The sequence below is a fragment of the Larimichthys crocea genome, chromosome XV (assembly GCF_000972845.2).
Source record: "Larimichthys crocea isolate SSNF chromosome XV, L_crocea_2.0, whole genome shotgun sequence".
Taxonomy (NCBI): domain Eukaryota; kingdom Metazoa; phylum Chordata; class Actinopteri; family Sciaenidae; genus Larimichthys; species Larimichthys crocea.
Window position 1 is genome coordinate 14,072,641 of NC_040025.1, and position 14,416 is coordinate 14,087,056.

The window sequence follows — 14,416 nt, forward strand, 5'->3', positions numbered from 1 at the left end:
CCTTTGACATCTTGAACTCTCATCTATTCTTGGGATCCATTGTCATGTCTGCTATCATAACCGTCGGGAGGAACTGTAACATGTGATATACTTATGTTTGCCTTGTATTGAACTGATTGAATAGCCAACCCAAAGAGATTTGCCAGTCATAAAAATGTTGTTTATCATTTTTACCTTTGAAAATGTAAGTTGAAAGTTACAAAATGATTCAAACGGTATACAAACCAGAAAAATAACTTTCCTAATCATGTTTCTGCAGAAAACACAGTGTGTGTGTGTCAGGGATTCTGAAATTATTGGTTCCTGAGATTAAGCGCTCCAATGTAAACAATGTCAAGAGCTTCAAATTACAGAACACACACACATTTCCTTGGGAGAGCTTATTGCTCAACGTTGTTCTACCTGACTCCAGTTTGTCTGTGAAATGTTTGACTATCTAGTGAGTTAATTATTTTTTATACAGATGTGTAATGTGATTGAAGCACAATACTTTTGGAATTATCTATCACATATTTTATGAATATAAATAAAACCATACAAATAAAGACTCATAAAAACACATTGCTTCCATCGTTATCTGATCATTTATTGCTTCGTTCCGGACATAGCACTAAGTCTCTTTCCCCTCCCCATGACCCAGTCTCCTGCTCTTTGCACAATTCAGTCTAAAGTTTCTCTCCTTCTCTTAAGGTGGAAATACTGATCATCATCCCCTCCAAATATTGTTAACACTGATTCACAGACCCTACAATACACTGGATACTAAAGTTAGTTTATAACACACAGCTGGAAGTGGTAATGCATTGTCTCTTTATGATTATTATTATTATTATTTTTTTTTTACAAATGGAAGTTATTTTTGTACAGTTAATTAAGAGAATACAGAAAACAATGGCCAGAGGCAATGTCACATGTAAATGAAGACACCACTGCCACGGTCCAACACACACTACTTCTTACAGACACATGCGCACACCCTCACTCAGACATGTTTTAATGCACAGGTGCATCTATACACACACACACACACACACACACACACACATTCAGACCATCAGCAGCAGACATGAGGTTTCTTTCATTTAGATAGATTCATTAGGATCTTTTATATTTCTGCTCATTTAGCCACAAAATGGCATGACATGTTGGGACGGATGAGGCTGTTGAAACCAGAGAGGCACAGAAAAAGGGAAGATATCACAATACCGGACACATCACACCTACAGAACGAGACGGGACAAGACAGCACAAGGGCAGGGAGGAGAGAGAGAGAGCGGAGAGACAGCGAGGTAGAGTCAGAAAGCAGAGCAGAGGGTGTATTGGCGTGTGATGACTGTATGGTGTATTTCAGTTCTTTTCCCCTCTATTCTTTGGTCCATTTGTCCAGGGCTTTTCCATAGCTTTAAAACTGTGGAGCGTGTTAACTAAACCAATCTGCGCTTTGCTCTCACCAGGCCTGTGTGGTGTGCATGTATTTAGTGTAGTTTGTGTATGCGTGTGCTGATGTCAAGGGCGACCTTGGCTCTGTGTTCTGTGGGGCGCTCAAGCTCATCAGATGACACTTTCAAATAGCAGCGTACTCTTGGTTCCTGCAGGGGGGAGCAGTTTAGCTTCGCTCTCTGGGGCCAGGTACTCCAGGTGATGTCGGCCCCAAACTGGGGTGGTTAAGTGTTGCCACCGCTACACGGAGAAAAGACAAGGACGCACAGAGATGATGAGCTGTTTATTAGTCAGATGCTTCAGCCTCCTCTAATGAGTAATGAAGAAATCAGCTGACCAAATAACGGACAGGAGAGGGAGGGCGGTATCCAAGGAGATTCATTTCAACTGATCATAAACAGAAACACACACTCGAGAATGTAGCATACTGACCTCCCGCAAAGATCCTTTGCAGCGCAGTAGTTTGTAGAGAACGGTGACAGGGATACAGAGCATGGAGGACAGGGCCAATGCCCAGCCAAGCAATTCACCCCACAAAGGATAAGTGTACACTGTGTTGTAGGTCAGAGGCTTGTAGTTCACCACGTGGAAGAGGAACACTGCCTACATGCACAAAAAAAAAAGTCAGCTGTTTGCAAGTGGCAGGTAAAAAATTATAAAACAACTCACAGAGGAGAACTTACCACACAGACAAAAGGTGTGATGTAGGACCAGCACCACTTCATGTAGGGCAGGGGCTGATAGCCAATCATACGAGCCACGTCGTCCATGAAACGGTCTGCGCCTGAAAGAAATGACAGAAGCATGTTGTGTTAACGCACTGGACTGTGCCGTTTGTGTTGCGCGAATATTGTAGTTGTGCGGTATGGCCTCACCATAGACCCATGCAATGACCACACACTCCCAGAAGGCCTGCCACAGCAGGGTGATGCCACTGGCAGAGTAGTAGTCAAACAGCTGGAAGACATACATCCCTCCCTGACGGAAACAGAGAGAGCAGTCAGCATCAAGACCACCGTGTTAATACTTCATGTGTGACCTATTTCCAGCCTTGTCTCAACAGTTTAAGGCTTCTAATCCCAGTTCATTCCTGGAAATGTTTTCCTGTGCCCAGTTAAGCACACGTTACATTACACACAAACATTAAAACCGTCTGTTAGCAAAACAATCTCAAGCTCAGCCTACCAGCCACCTGTGTGACTGTGTAGCCCATCTAATTCTTAAGAATACGAAACTTCAACGTACCTCAGTGACCATGGACATGTCAATGAGGAAGCAGATGACACAGCAGATGGCTGCTACCACCTCTCGCCGCAGGGATCCCAGGGTGGATTTAGGGGGTAGCATGTCCATAATTCCCGTTATCAAACCCTCTACCCCAACAAACTGAAAAAGAGAGTAAACAGATAGCAGAGAGAGAGAGAGAGAGAGAAAGTGAGCGAGAGAGCAAGACGCAAAGGTGAGGGGAATGTGAAAGTCAACATGAGCAGGTGTTCTGCACAGATATTTGCATCTAATAATATAACATAATATGTGCATGCAACTGTAACATGTCCTCGTCTTTGTTTCATTCAGGGTTGGGTGCTGGCCTGACCCCACTGTTTGATAACCTTAAATTTCAGCCAACCAGTGTAAATTACATACATTGCACACTGTACAGACAATTGAGAATTTGCAAGTGAGCAAGTCGGCTCAGTCCCAGTCTCCCTCTTCAAAGAATGTTTACGTGTATCTTTGCGGAGACATATTTTAACCTCCGGAATGAGTTGAGAGAATAACAGCTGTGCGGCTATTTTTACATCATTCACCAGAAATGGCAGCATATGCATGCCCAATATGGCTGAGGCAAGAAAGTGAGGGAGATGGATGGAGAAGAAGTGAGGGAGAGAACGGAAAGTAAGAGTAAATGAATGGACTGGAGGGTAGACAGACGCTCTCTGTGTGAATCAGACAGAAGCTCATTGACAAATCCCTGGGCAATAAAACAATGGATGTAGGCATTGGCTCAAACAGACACAACAAACAGGCTGCTGAGAAATGCATTGCTAAACATGGAAGTCATGTCTCTCCACTGTTTGTGTGGCACTTGGTTGAGAGGAAGTGAGAGAGAAGGAGGAAAGCTTAAAGTCCTATAGAATCAACAGCAAAATATAGAAGCACATAATACCTTACATTAACATAGAGTCCCTTTTAGATAAATGCGTTCACCAGTGTGATTAACTGTGTATAGAAACAAACAAAACTCAAATGTGTCTGGAATTGGTATTACCTGGCTGTCCAGGCCCAGTATGAGCAACATAAAGAAGAATAGTGCAGCCCAGAGTGGCGCCAGAGGCATCAGAGTCACAGCCTTGGGGTAAGCTATAAAGGCCAGGCCTGGACCTGCACATTAAGAAACAGAGTCAGAGGCAGAGCATCAAGCGAATATACAGTAGCTCTTACTGTCAGTAGTATTGAACCGTGTTTCAGGCAGCCAATTCGTGGGGGGAGCTTTATTCTTACCACTCTCAGCTACCTTACTGATGTCCACGCCTTGTTCTGCAGCCATAAAGCCCAGCACAGAGAAGACCACAAAGCCTGCAAAGAAACTGGTCCCACTATTAATGATAGCCAGCAAGAACGCATCCCTACAGAGAAATACAGAGGGAAAGAAAGAGGAATAGAGAGAACAGAGAGAATGACACTGTGAGAAAAAAAGATGCACCGTTATATGCTGTAACATGAGGAACACATAAGACACTCAAGACAAACATTGGCAACAGAAAGAGACGGACTGTGATGGTAAATGGGGGGGAGGGGGTCAATAGCAATTTCTCTGAAAGCTGCTGTTGTCTTTGTTGGCAGGTAGAGCAGAGAGAAAATAAGCCAATGGGAAGTCTGTCTCAACATCTGAGAGGGGAAAACCCCTACTGACTACTCGCTGCATATAAATCTGTTGGGGATCTAATTCTCGTTCAAGTATGAAGTCAATAACATCTGGTGTACATAATAAAGACTGACCTTCTATTTACCCTGACAAGTCAAGTGCAAATGGCAATACTGGGCCAAAAATCCTTCCTGATATGAAGTATGTATAAACAACAGTTGCACTATGATGATTATTATTGCAGCTGTGTTCAAAAACAACCTCCACTCAGGCTACCATCAATAGGCTTTATCAATGTAAAAAAAAAAAACAGTGTTTAGAGGAATACTTGTGGATATGTATAATCAAAACAATTCAGAGTAAGTGTTTGGGTTAAGAGAGCAGTTCATATCAAGACCACGATTATTAAACAAGACTTAAAGTCTACAGCTGTCATATCAGCCTTTACACACACTGTTGAATCTTATCAATAGTTGTAAAAAAAGTGTTTATTTACTGAAGACATTTCATTTTCAGCTTTCAAAAGTGCTTAGGAGGGACTGAAAAGCCAAAAATTCGTCACAGAAAGGCGGGATGTGCAATATCAATATCAAATATTCAAGCAGAAATTGTGCCAAGAAGGAAAATCGCTAGAGAAGTTCAATCTCTCTCCCCTTTCTCACCTCTGCACAGCTGCCCAATCAAGGCCTGAAGAATGAGAGAATGTGGGATGGGCGGTATTGGAAAGTTACAGAAAGCACCCTCAGATTACTTTGGCTCACTTCTGCTGTGAGCTGAGTACTAACATTAGCGCAGTGTTATGTAAACATTTGCATGTTAACTACTATTGGATGTTATGAATCTGATGTTTAGCATGCAAAACATGTTTGACTTTCTAGTTCACATTTAATGTTTCTAAGTGCATTGGCATTCTCCATTAGCATTGGCCATATGAAGACCACTGATGTATCCAAATTGATGGTCAATCTATCCAGCTATTCCACTATGGACTAACCAAATGGACTGACTGAAACTGTGAGCTAAACTGCGAGCATGGCTAAAAAAGACAGATCGTGTAAAGCTATGTGGCTTGGAAGCAAGTAAACAACCCCAAAATTGAGCCCGAATCTCTAGATGTAATATACATTGGCATTCACAAGAAGTTTATATACACATCTACGCAGCTATTCCTGGGTTTGTCCTGGTGTGTGTGAGAAACAGAGCTGAGCGGACATACCTCAGGATCTGAACTCATCTTTCAACTTCCAATTAAGGTCAAGGCTAGAGAAAATGGCAGATGGCAGCATATTCACAATGTTCATCCTATTATGGGCATTCCAAATATGCTGAGCAAGCGCTGATATTTACAAAAAATAAAAAATCCCTATTACCTAGGTCTGTTTAGAGAAAACAGACGCAAGCTCATCAACCAGCCTACAAAAACAGCAATGATGAGGCCAGCTGTTGCAATAAGCAGTAAGGTTTGCTCTTCAATCTTCATTAAGGACCTAACTGGCCTGCTATTGTTTCAGTTCATTTAAAAAAAACATAATCTAATGACTGCCCAGAAATAAAATAGACCTTGCTTGCATATTCAGGGCTTTGAAACGCTGCTACGATTCTTCCTGGCAACCTATGTGCTTCTATTTTTATCATGGAGGGAAATGACTTTACATCTGAAATGTAAGTGCTAAGAAATCTTTGGGCATTGAACAGCACAGGCCTTTCGATACAACATTTATTTAATGAAATTCAGAGGGTTTTTTCAAGGAGAAATGGGACAGATTTTTTGGTACTCCCTGTCATTCTTAGCAAAAAAAAGAGACTAAGCCTATTTGGAGTAAATGTGCATAAACTCACTGGTAACAGTTGTTATGGAAGCGGTTGTAGCTGCCCAGAGCAGTCAAGGCGCCCAGTCCGATGGCATAGGAGAAGAAAATCTGAGTGCCGGCATCAATCCACACCTATCACAAATGAAATAGTCTGAGTAATGTTTCCCCAATCTGTTAAACTTGTGTTTCTTAGATGTTGAGGTACACATCTCTTATCACTGACCTGCTACAGAGAAATGTGCATCTTATGCAAACGTTATACCTGTGCCTCTCCAAGTTTGGACCAGTCTGGTTTCAGGTAGTAAACAATCCCATCTAAAGCTCCAGGTAGAGTGACTCCATGGGCCAAAAGAACAACCAGAACCAGGTAGGGGAACAGAGCTGTGAAGTACACAACCTACAGACAAAATGGAAAAAGAGAGCTGTGAAGTACACTTCTACACACTGTAAAACCAATTTGTAAATTATACTTGGGGGGGTGGGGAGGTGAAGTTTGAGTGCTATGCATTAGAACATTAAGTGAAAGTAGAAAACTCCATAGTACACCCTTAAAACATTTTAACTCCTCACATTACATGAAGTAAGTACATAGAACAATGTAGTTATATGATGAATTTAACAAGCTAGCTTAGTGTTTATCAACATGGTCCATCAGCTATGGTCAAATGTTTCAACGTAACTGCACCTAAATATGTTCACTTTGATTAAGCAATTACCTGCTTTGAAAATACTCAAGTCTTAAGTAGAAGCCCATTAGGTCCTTCTTGTAGTAGATGTGTAATGGGCCCTGTCATGTTACTTTGAAGAAAAGGTAGCCTGTAAATGGAAAGCCAGACAATTTGTAAACCTCCTGCAATAGCAGGGGTTTTTGGCAGACCTTTTCAGAAGTTAGTGTTTGTCAAGTTATGCTAAGAAAGCCGCCCCCCTGCTACCTAGTAGAAGCATCAACTCCCCCGCTAAATCAGTATGATAAAAGCAAAGTAGTGAGCAAGCACATATTTGCCTTGATCTAGGGTGAACATGGGCAGAAAAGCCCCTTTCCAGCTCTCGAACATCTACATGGTGGAAAGTTACTAATCGGCTTACAGCTGGCTGACCGGCGCAATCTCCTTTATTATTTTTTTTCCCCCCCTCGCACTATGAGCTTTGGGCTACTCTGGAGACACAAGTATGCAAACGCAAGACATCTCCATGTTCTACAGAATAAAGATGCATTCGTTATGCTAATGCATGAGATCACACACATTTAAAAGTACGAGGAGAGGGCATCTTTTTTTTTAAACTACCAAATGGAAGTCATTCTATACAATGCGCATGCACGTATAGTATAACATAATCTATAGATCAATGGATCAGTGGGAGATAATAGCCTTACTTAAACATTAAGCTGAGCATATACATAAATACCCCTGAGAAAACACAGAAAAAAAGCAACTACACTAATTAGTAAACATTCAAAGAATAAAAGCGCGGGCTAATATTTGTGTTCATATGTGTTTCAAGTCGAGATGCTGATCCTCTCACTATACCAAAGCTGATTAGGGGTCAAAGGGCAAAATGCTGCATTTATTTAAACATTCGCATGAAGCCATGCAAATATTAGCCTCGCCTGCACTCCATAACCCCTGACAGTGGCAAGTAACGTTTCACAGTAGACATATTAACCCGTACATATTATTCTCCACTATAAACCCAAACAGTTGACATGTAACATTAAGAACCATGTATTGTACAGCCAGAAAACACATTACCTTGCCAGTAGATTTAACTCCTTTCCACATGCAGAAGTAAACAATGATCCAGGTGGCTATGAGACACAACACCATCTCATAGCTGATGTCACCGGGCTCGTGCAGCCCACCAGACAGACGGAGAACTTTCCGTCTAAAAGAAATAAAGACAAAAATGTGTCCATTAAACAAGAAATAACTCCAGCGGGGTGACTGTAACTTGAATTGCATTTTGAAAGTCAAATTAGGCTATTAGTGGTCATAGAGGTCGGGTCAGCCATACAGGTGGAGTCTCATTCCCAGAATGTACACCACCTGTTGTGTTCTGTGGCTCACTCCCATTTTTTTATTCCCTATTGATGAGACAGTGGCTCAAATATCTTTTTCCAGTATGACTGATCCCTTTAAATACCACATACCAAAAATACAAATCATATTTTGTAACTGACAATATCAGAATAAACGTTTGTCAGTTTGTCAGTGGATAATAAAATGTATTTTTAATTAAGACTGCCAACACACTGCCCAACTCCTCCATGACAATTCCCAGACAAGGTATGACATACTCCCAGAACTCGATGACTGGGGAGCGCATTCCCTCAGCCTCTGTGCAGTTGCCACTGAGGAAGAGCTGCGCTGAAGACAGGTTCAACGGGGATGTGGAGGAGAGGTTAGAGGTGGGGGCAGCAGACAATGACTGGGCAGCACTGCGGTTGTGGCAGGCACGGCGAAAGTCCTGCGTGCAGTTAAGTGTGTTCCAGGGGTGTCCACAGGTGGCCCAGGGCAGCGGGTTGGTAAAGGAGTGGAAGAGAAAGTAGAGGCCCCACACGAGAATCATGATGTAGTAAGTGTTACAGAAGAACACTATCACCATTGAGGCCAAGCCCAGACCTGAGAGAGAGGAAGCCAGAGTAGATATATTTGGATGCAGCAGCATTAAAACATCTTAAGAGAAATATAAATGTGTCCACAGTGTCTCACTGACATACACGGAGATAAATACCTTTGAAGAGAGGTGCGATGTTCCAGGCAGAGACGCCTCCTTGCTTCATGAACTGTCCCAATGCAATCTCCAAGAAGAAGACTGGGATTCCCCCGATGAACACAATCAGCAAGTAGGGGATCAGGAAAACCCCTGCAATGCCCATTCATCACATGGTCACATTCAATACATGACATCAGAATTAACAGGCAGGTAGAAACACTGTTTCATACTGGGAAATATTTTTAACGTTCAGTGCAACTGTTCCAACTGAACCTCTGTGGATATCTAATATCACAACAGTGTTTGACTGCTTTATTGCCCTATCACATAATAATAAACTAATTCCTTGTTATCACAGTTGACATATTTAGCATTCTTTGTTTCTAACAGAAGTTTCAGAAGGAAATGGAATGTTAATCCATTATCTGTTACGGTAAAGTTTTAGAGTTAAAGCTGTGTTTCAATAACACATGATTTGACTAAATGTATCATAATGTCATTTTTTGTTGTCATTTTAGTTTCATGGTGTAAATTGACTGGTTATTGATGACTTTTGCATATTCAAAGTGTAGAAACGGGGGAGAGAGAGAAGGAGAAAGAGAGAGAGAGAGAGAGAGAGAGAGAGAGAGAGAGATAAAGACTTTCATATTTGAAAATGTGAGCTAAGAGTCACGTTGATGGTGTTTTTTAAGGACACAAGCTGCGCAAACACTGACCTGGCCTTTACTAATCAAACACTCGACACAACAAGAAACAGTTGAGAAGAGGAGGAAGCAATAAAGGACAAAAGAGTGAAAGCCAGGGAGGAGGAAATACAAGGCCACAGATAAGAGACGCATTCAAATTCTATGTGGGAGATAACTGCAATGTCTCCCATTCCACAAGTGTTTGGACGGATTCGTTAAGTACTGTCCTTGAACTTCGAAAGCTGTATGGAGCAGAGGCAGACGAAGGACTATCAAATGGAGACAGAAAAAAGACAATAGACCCCAGCAAGAGTTATTAGTGCTGTTAGAGACATCTCAGACTTATTTGATTTGGATTAGCAGTGGTTTTGCCTTAGGCAATTGGTTTGTGCTCATTGTTTTCTATAAATAATCTTTTTGGGGGGATTCTCATACTGTAGCAGAAACCTGCTGTAAGCTGAAATACACAGTAGGAAAAAAAGAAAAGAAAAAAAAAGTGACACAAGACCAAGAAATCCAATTGCAATGATTTGGTTTGAATAACAACATAACTGGGTGATGCCACTACAGTGCGCAGATGGGAGGGAGTCACATGACCAGCTGTGACGCAGAGCAGAGAGAGGCTAAGAAGAAAGGAGGGAAAGATGGATACATCACAAGAGAGGGAGGCAGACAAAAAAAAAAAAGAAACTGGGACAACGTTGTGGTACAGAAGGTTCAACAAATACAAAAATGACACATCAAGCCATTGACCTGGTTGGCTCTGCAACAGTGCTATTGATTAGCAATTTGTGGCTCATTCAGTCCATCATTCTTGATGTCATTCTCTGAGAGAAGAGGGCTGTAGCCTTATAAGGAAACATTCATGAGTGTGAGTCTAATACAAAAAGGGGTGGGAGAGCAAGAGACACACAGAGAGAAACACAGAGAGAGAGAGAGAGAGATGCAATAGGAGGTGTGAATGGAATGAATGGAATAACGTTTCTGCTTACATACCCCAACATATTGGCCAAATGATTGAGAAACTGCATACTTAATAGGCTTAATGAGACCAGACACATCAGGCCTAGCACCTGATAAATAAATGAGACTGACAGAGCATTCATTCCACACATTTATATTACATTCATCTATTACAACGTGTGTCCTTGTTTCAGTAACAAGCAGCTCTGACCAAGAGCCTCAGCCTTTATCTGATAACGTTGTTGTGTTACAAGGTGCACCCTAGCTCAGTCAAAGGCATAAAAAATAAAAAAACGCACTGTGTCAGATGTGGTTCTGCTGACGCTGAGGGGAGGAAAGGACGGGCACAGTCACAGGACAGTTATTGTGTGTCATATCCATATGCCTCCTTATCAGGAGGCGAATGGGAAAGAGCACCTTTGTATGCTACATGAGTGCTGGGCAGGAGCACAGGGGGTGGACTGTGTGAGGCAGGCCATTGTTATACGATACCAGAAGGTGGGTATCAGAGCCATGGGTCACAAGACACACACACACACACACACACATAAGAGGGAAAGGGAGGGCTGGACTAAGACACATACACACACAGTTTCATTTCAACAAAACACCTCATAAAAAAATAGAAAAAAGTGGGTAGGGCAGAGATAAGCCAGTCAGGGAATGAAGAAAGGATACAAGGGAAGTTATACAACAAGACAAATGAGCTCATATGCCAATGAGGGAGCAGCGAGAACAGGGTAGGGCAACTACTAAATCGGTCTGTTGAGCAACCGGTGGCTATAATAAAGTGAAACCGCGTAGGTGGGCACGGCTTCTTTTGCTACGTGCTTACAGTCACACAGGCCCTGCTTTCTCTGGAATGGGATTTGATAAGATTTTATTGATACAAATGTCATTGTTAGTTCTGCTTATCATGCCAATTGTGTGTCGATTCTCTTATTGATTCCTGGTCATTTTCCTGTATGGAAAAAAAAAGTAGGCCTATGCAGGTTTTCAGTGTCACCACAACCTATTTGTGTTTGTTTTGAGAAAAGAGAGAGAGCGAGAGAGATAGCTGTGTTTGAGCGACATAGACAGTGAATAAGAGTGGGGAAGCACCAGTAGAAAGAAAGCCAAGTGAATCAGAGAATTGAAAAGTTGGAGACAGAAACCCCGAGCACACCCAAAACCACCAGCTAATGACTGCAATGCCATGACACTGTTTTGCTATGTGCATGCACAGCTGTCAGAAAAACATACTGTCATTGAAAAAATTTACTGATAAGCTTGAAGGCATATGATTTTGATGGACTGCACAGTTTACAGCCAATTCTCAATTCCCATCTTTACGTCTATTATGGTATTACTGTAGTAGGTGAGGTATGTATATTACAGTATTGCTTTAAGACCTCACCTGCGTACCGTACCTCGCCTAGTGTTTATCCCAGTTGTCCTACTAACCTGGTGCTTATCACAGCATCTGAGTTATTGGTGCTGTTAAGAGGTCACTTAAGTAAAGAAAAAGAACAAGATGATTCCTCAATTGGAGAAACTCCTTCATCTGAAGATTTTCTAGATCTTGTATTGTGTATTGTACTCCAACAGCTAGACAACAGCAGGTCTAAATTAAATTAATTTAATGCTACCTGTGAATGAGTTTACAGTGCTAAAGAAGTCAATGATTTCACACAATGAAACTAGAGTCCCAACCTCTCTTAGTGGATACTGGACTTCCTCACTAACAGACCACAAACAGTTGAGAGTGGCAGGAAAAAGGAGAAGTCACAGCATGCTTATACTTGCAAGTTTCCAAAATGTTTATTGATGCAACATTCGTGGCAGATGACACACCTCTCCTACGTGACTCTCAGTGCTGGCTGCTCAGCACTCTTTTGTTCACCCTGCATGACGATTGGCCAGATTGAAAGCAATGATGATGAATCATATTCGGAAAAGGTCATGAACCTTGTATAAAAGGGTTTAAATTATGACTTTATGCCTACAGTCACTATTAAGAATAAAGTACTCCATGACCTTTGCTTGTACATTTACATTTTATGGTCAGAGATTTGAAAGTGATAATCATATCACAAGTCATATCTATGTTTGCTGAACATTTGTGTGCATTCATAACATAGAGATCCAGATTAACTACACAGCGGTCCTTAAGCTCACCTCCTCCATTTTTGTAGCAGAGATAAGGGAACCGCCACACATTGCCCAGGCCAACAGCAAAACCCACGCAGGACATGATGAAGTCCATTTGTCTGGTCCAGGTTTCTCTCTCCACCACGGGTACTGCTACAACCCCATTTCCAGTCAAAGCTGCAGCCCTGTCCTGGGTCTGCGGTGGACCGGACCCGCCACCTTCTCCACACCCTGGGCCCGCTCCAGGCACAGGAACGAGGGGCCGAGCCGACCCGCCCTCCTCCTCGGACATGGTGCCTGCCTCTAACTGGGGGAGACTGATTTCACCTGGACAGGAAAATATGTACAAAGGTCAGATGAGAAGGAAGAATAGATAGACAAAGGAAAGAGGCAAGGAGAACGAACTGAAACAGATAAGATGGCAAGAATTAGAATATCTGAATACTAATTATCTGAAAATATCAACATTCCTATGACAGAAAATGACAACAGCACTTACATCTTATTTGTAAAGTATACACATTCACACGTCCACGTCAGCACTGGAGAAGGATGAGCCACAGTCTCTAGGGCCAGACTTAGACTGAATGGAAGAGGGAGTCTGCGCGGTTTCCATTCATTGCAATACAGCGTCAGAACAACCGTAGCCAACCCCACAAACGTCACTGAGCCATAACAGGGCTGAAGTACTTCATTTACTAGATTTTTATTATGTAAACTGCCCTATTAGTATTTTAGTTAGGATTGAAATCTGGTCTTAAATCGTGTTGCTGATGTATTGCCACCACTAAAGCCCTCCCCCTATGTTCATTCTCTCTGCCTCTCTCACAGACAGAGTGATTAGTGTGCTGCGGTACAACACAGAGCCGTGCATATCTCAAGCATGGCTTTCATTTTTTCTCTATTCCACACACACACACACACACACCGCTGAAGAAACGAAGCATGCACGAACACTCAAGCACAAATAAAAGCAGCGTGTCACGTCACGAGTGCCATTGCATGGTATCAGTCAGCCTCTCTGTGCTGGATGCAAAGCAAGGCAGCTGAATCCAGATCAGAGCAGTTTGAGGGGTTGTGTGAACAGAGGCTGGGGGATGTAAGGGATGTCAGCATCTGTGTGGAGCAACTTAACAAGAGGATCCCTGTGGTTTGAGATCATTTGTGTGAGGAATAGCTATGATGATCATGTCAGGTTCAAATAATCGATTGTTCTTGGGTATAAAAAAGGATCTGTGTCAAGAATGTAATCATAAATACTCAGCTCTCCTTTGGAAAACAGACACGAGTCATGTAACTTTACAAAGCCCAAATCATGATGGTTTCATTACACTGATGTAAAACTTGTTTGGGAGAAGAAGAAGAAGTATCTTCTGTATTCAGCAGGAGTGACACCTGTTCAGCGCCATATTTAGTTTCAAGATGACCTTTTTGAGTCAGCTCTGGTGCAAGTGTATATTTAGATGTGTATGTAAATTGTGATGAGAAATACAAACTGAGGTAGGATGAGTGCAGCCGGTTGGTAGGGGTTGTCAAAAGATGATCCAGGAATGCTCTAATCCATCCAGTGGTGTGTGGTTATGAATGTCTGGGGTTAAATAACATGGCATTATTAAAGCAATGGAGGTCATTCATCATACTCACCTTGGCTGTTTTCTTCCAACTCAGGTGACATGTTGTTGGGTAGCGGCACAAAAAATAAAGTTTCTTCTTATTAAAAAAAAGCAAGCTGGCCTGTTGTTGTTTTTTTTTGTTTTTTTTTAAACCAGGCGTCGCTTAAGTTTTATAAATGTGCCCAGCTAACA

General features: G+C 42.1%; 1 protein-coding gene across 1 annotated transcript; it reads right to left on the minus strand.

Moving 5' to 3' along the window:
• Window positions 1-565: 565 nt before the first annotated feature.
• On the minus strand, window positions 566-14,392 carry si:ch211-117c9.5 (sodium- and chloride-dependent creatine transporter 1). The gene is made up of 14 exons (XM_010746684.3): window positions 14,256-14,392; window positions 12,639-12,938; window positions 8,851-8,982; window positions 8,414-8,738; window positions 7,869-8,001; window positions 6,380-6,514; window positions 6,146-6,249; window positions 3,943-4,067; window positions 3,710-3,822; window positions 2,686-2,826; window positions 2,316-2,418; window positions 2,124-2,224; window positions 1,873-2,043; window positions 566-1,680 (listed from the first exon to the last, which is right to left on the minus strand). Exons 1-14 carry the CDS (start codon window positions 14,284-14,286, stop codon window positions 1,552-1,554), a joined length of 2,043 nt encoding a protein of 680 aa, XP_010744986.3. The 5' UTR covers window positions 14,287-14,392; the 3' UTR covers window positions 566-1,551.
• Between the last annotated feature and the right edge of the window lie 24 nt (window positions 14,393-14,416).

Bases quoted from the DNA above. Each gene is read 5' to 3' on its own strand.
- si:ch211-117c9.5 (XM_010746684.3), bottom strand. From the start codon at position 14,286: ATGTCACCTGAGTTGGAAGAAAACAGCCAAG. The intron at 8,739-8,850 runs GTATTTATCTCC...CCTCTCTCTCAG, and splicing joins CATCGCACCTCTCTTCAAAG to GTCTGGGCTTGGCCTCAATG. The intron at 2,044-2,123 runs GTAAGTTCTCCT...TTGTGCATGTAG, and splicing joins TCACACCTTTTGTCTGTGTG to GCAGTGTTCCTCTTCCACGT.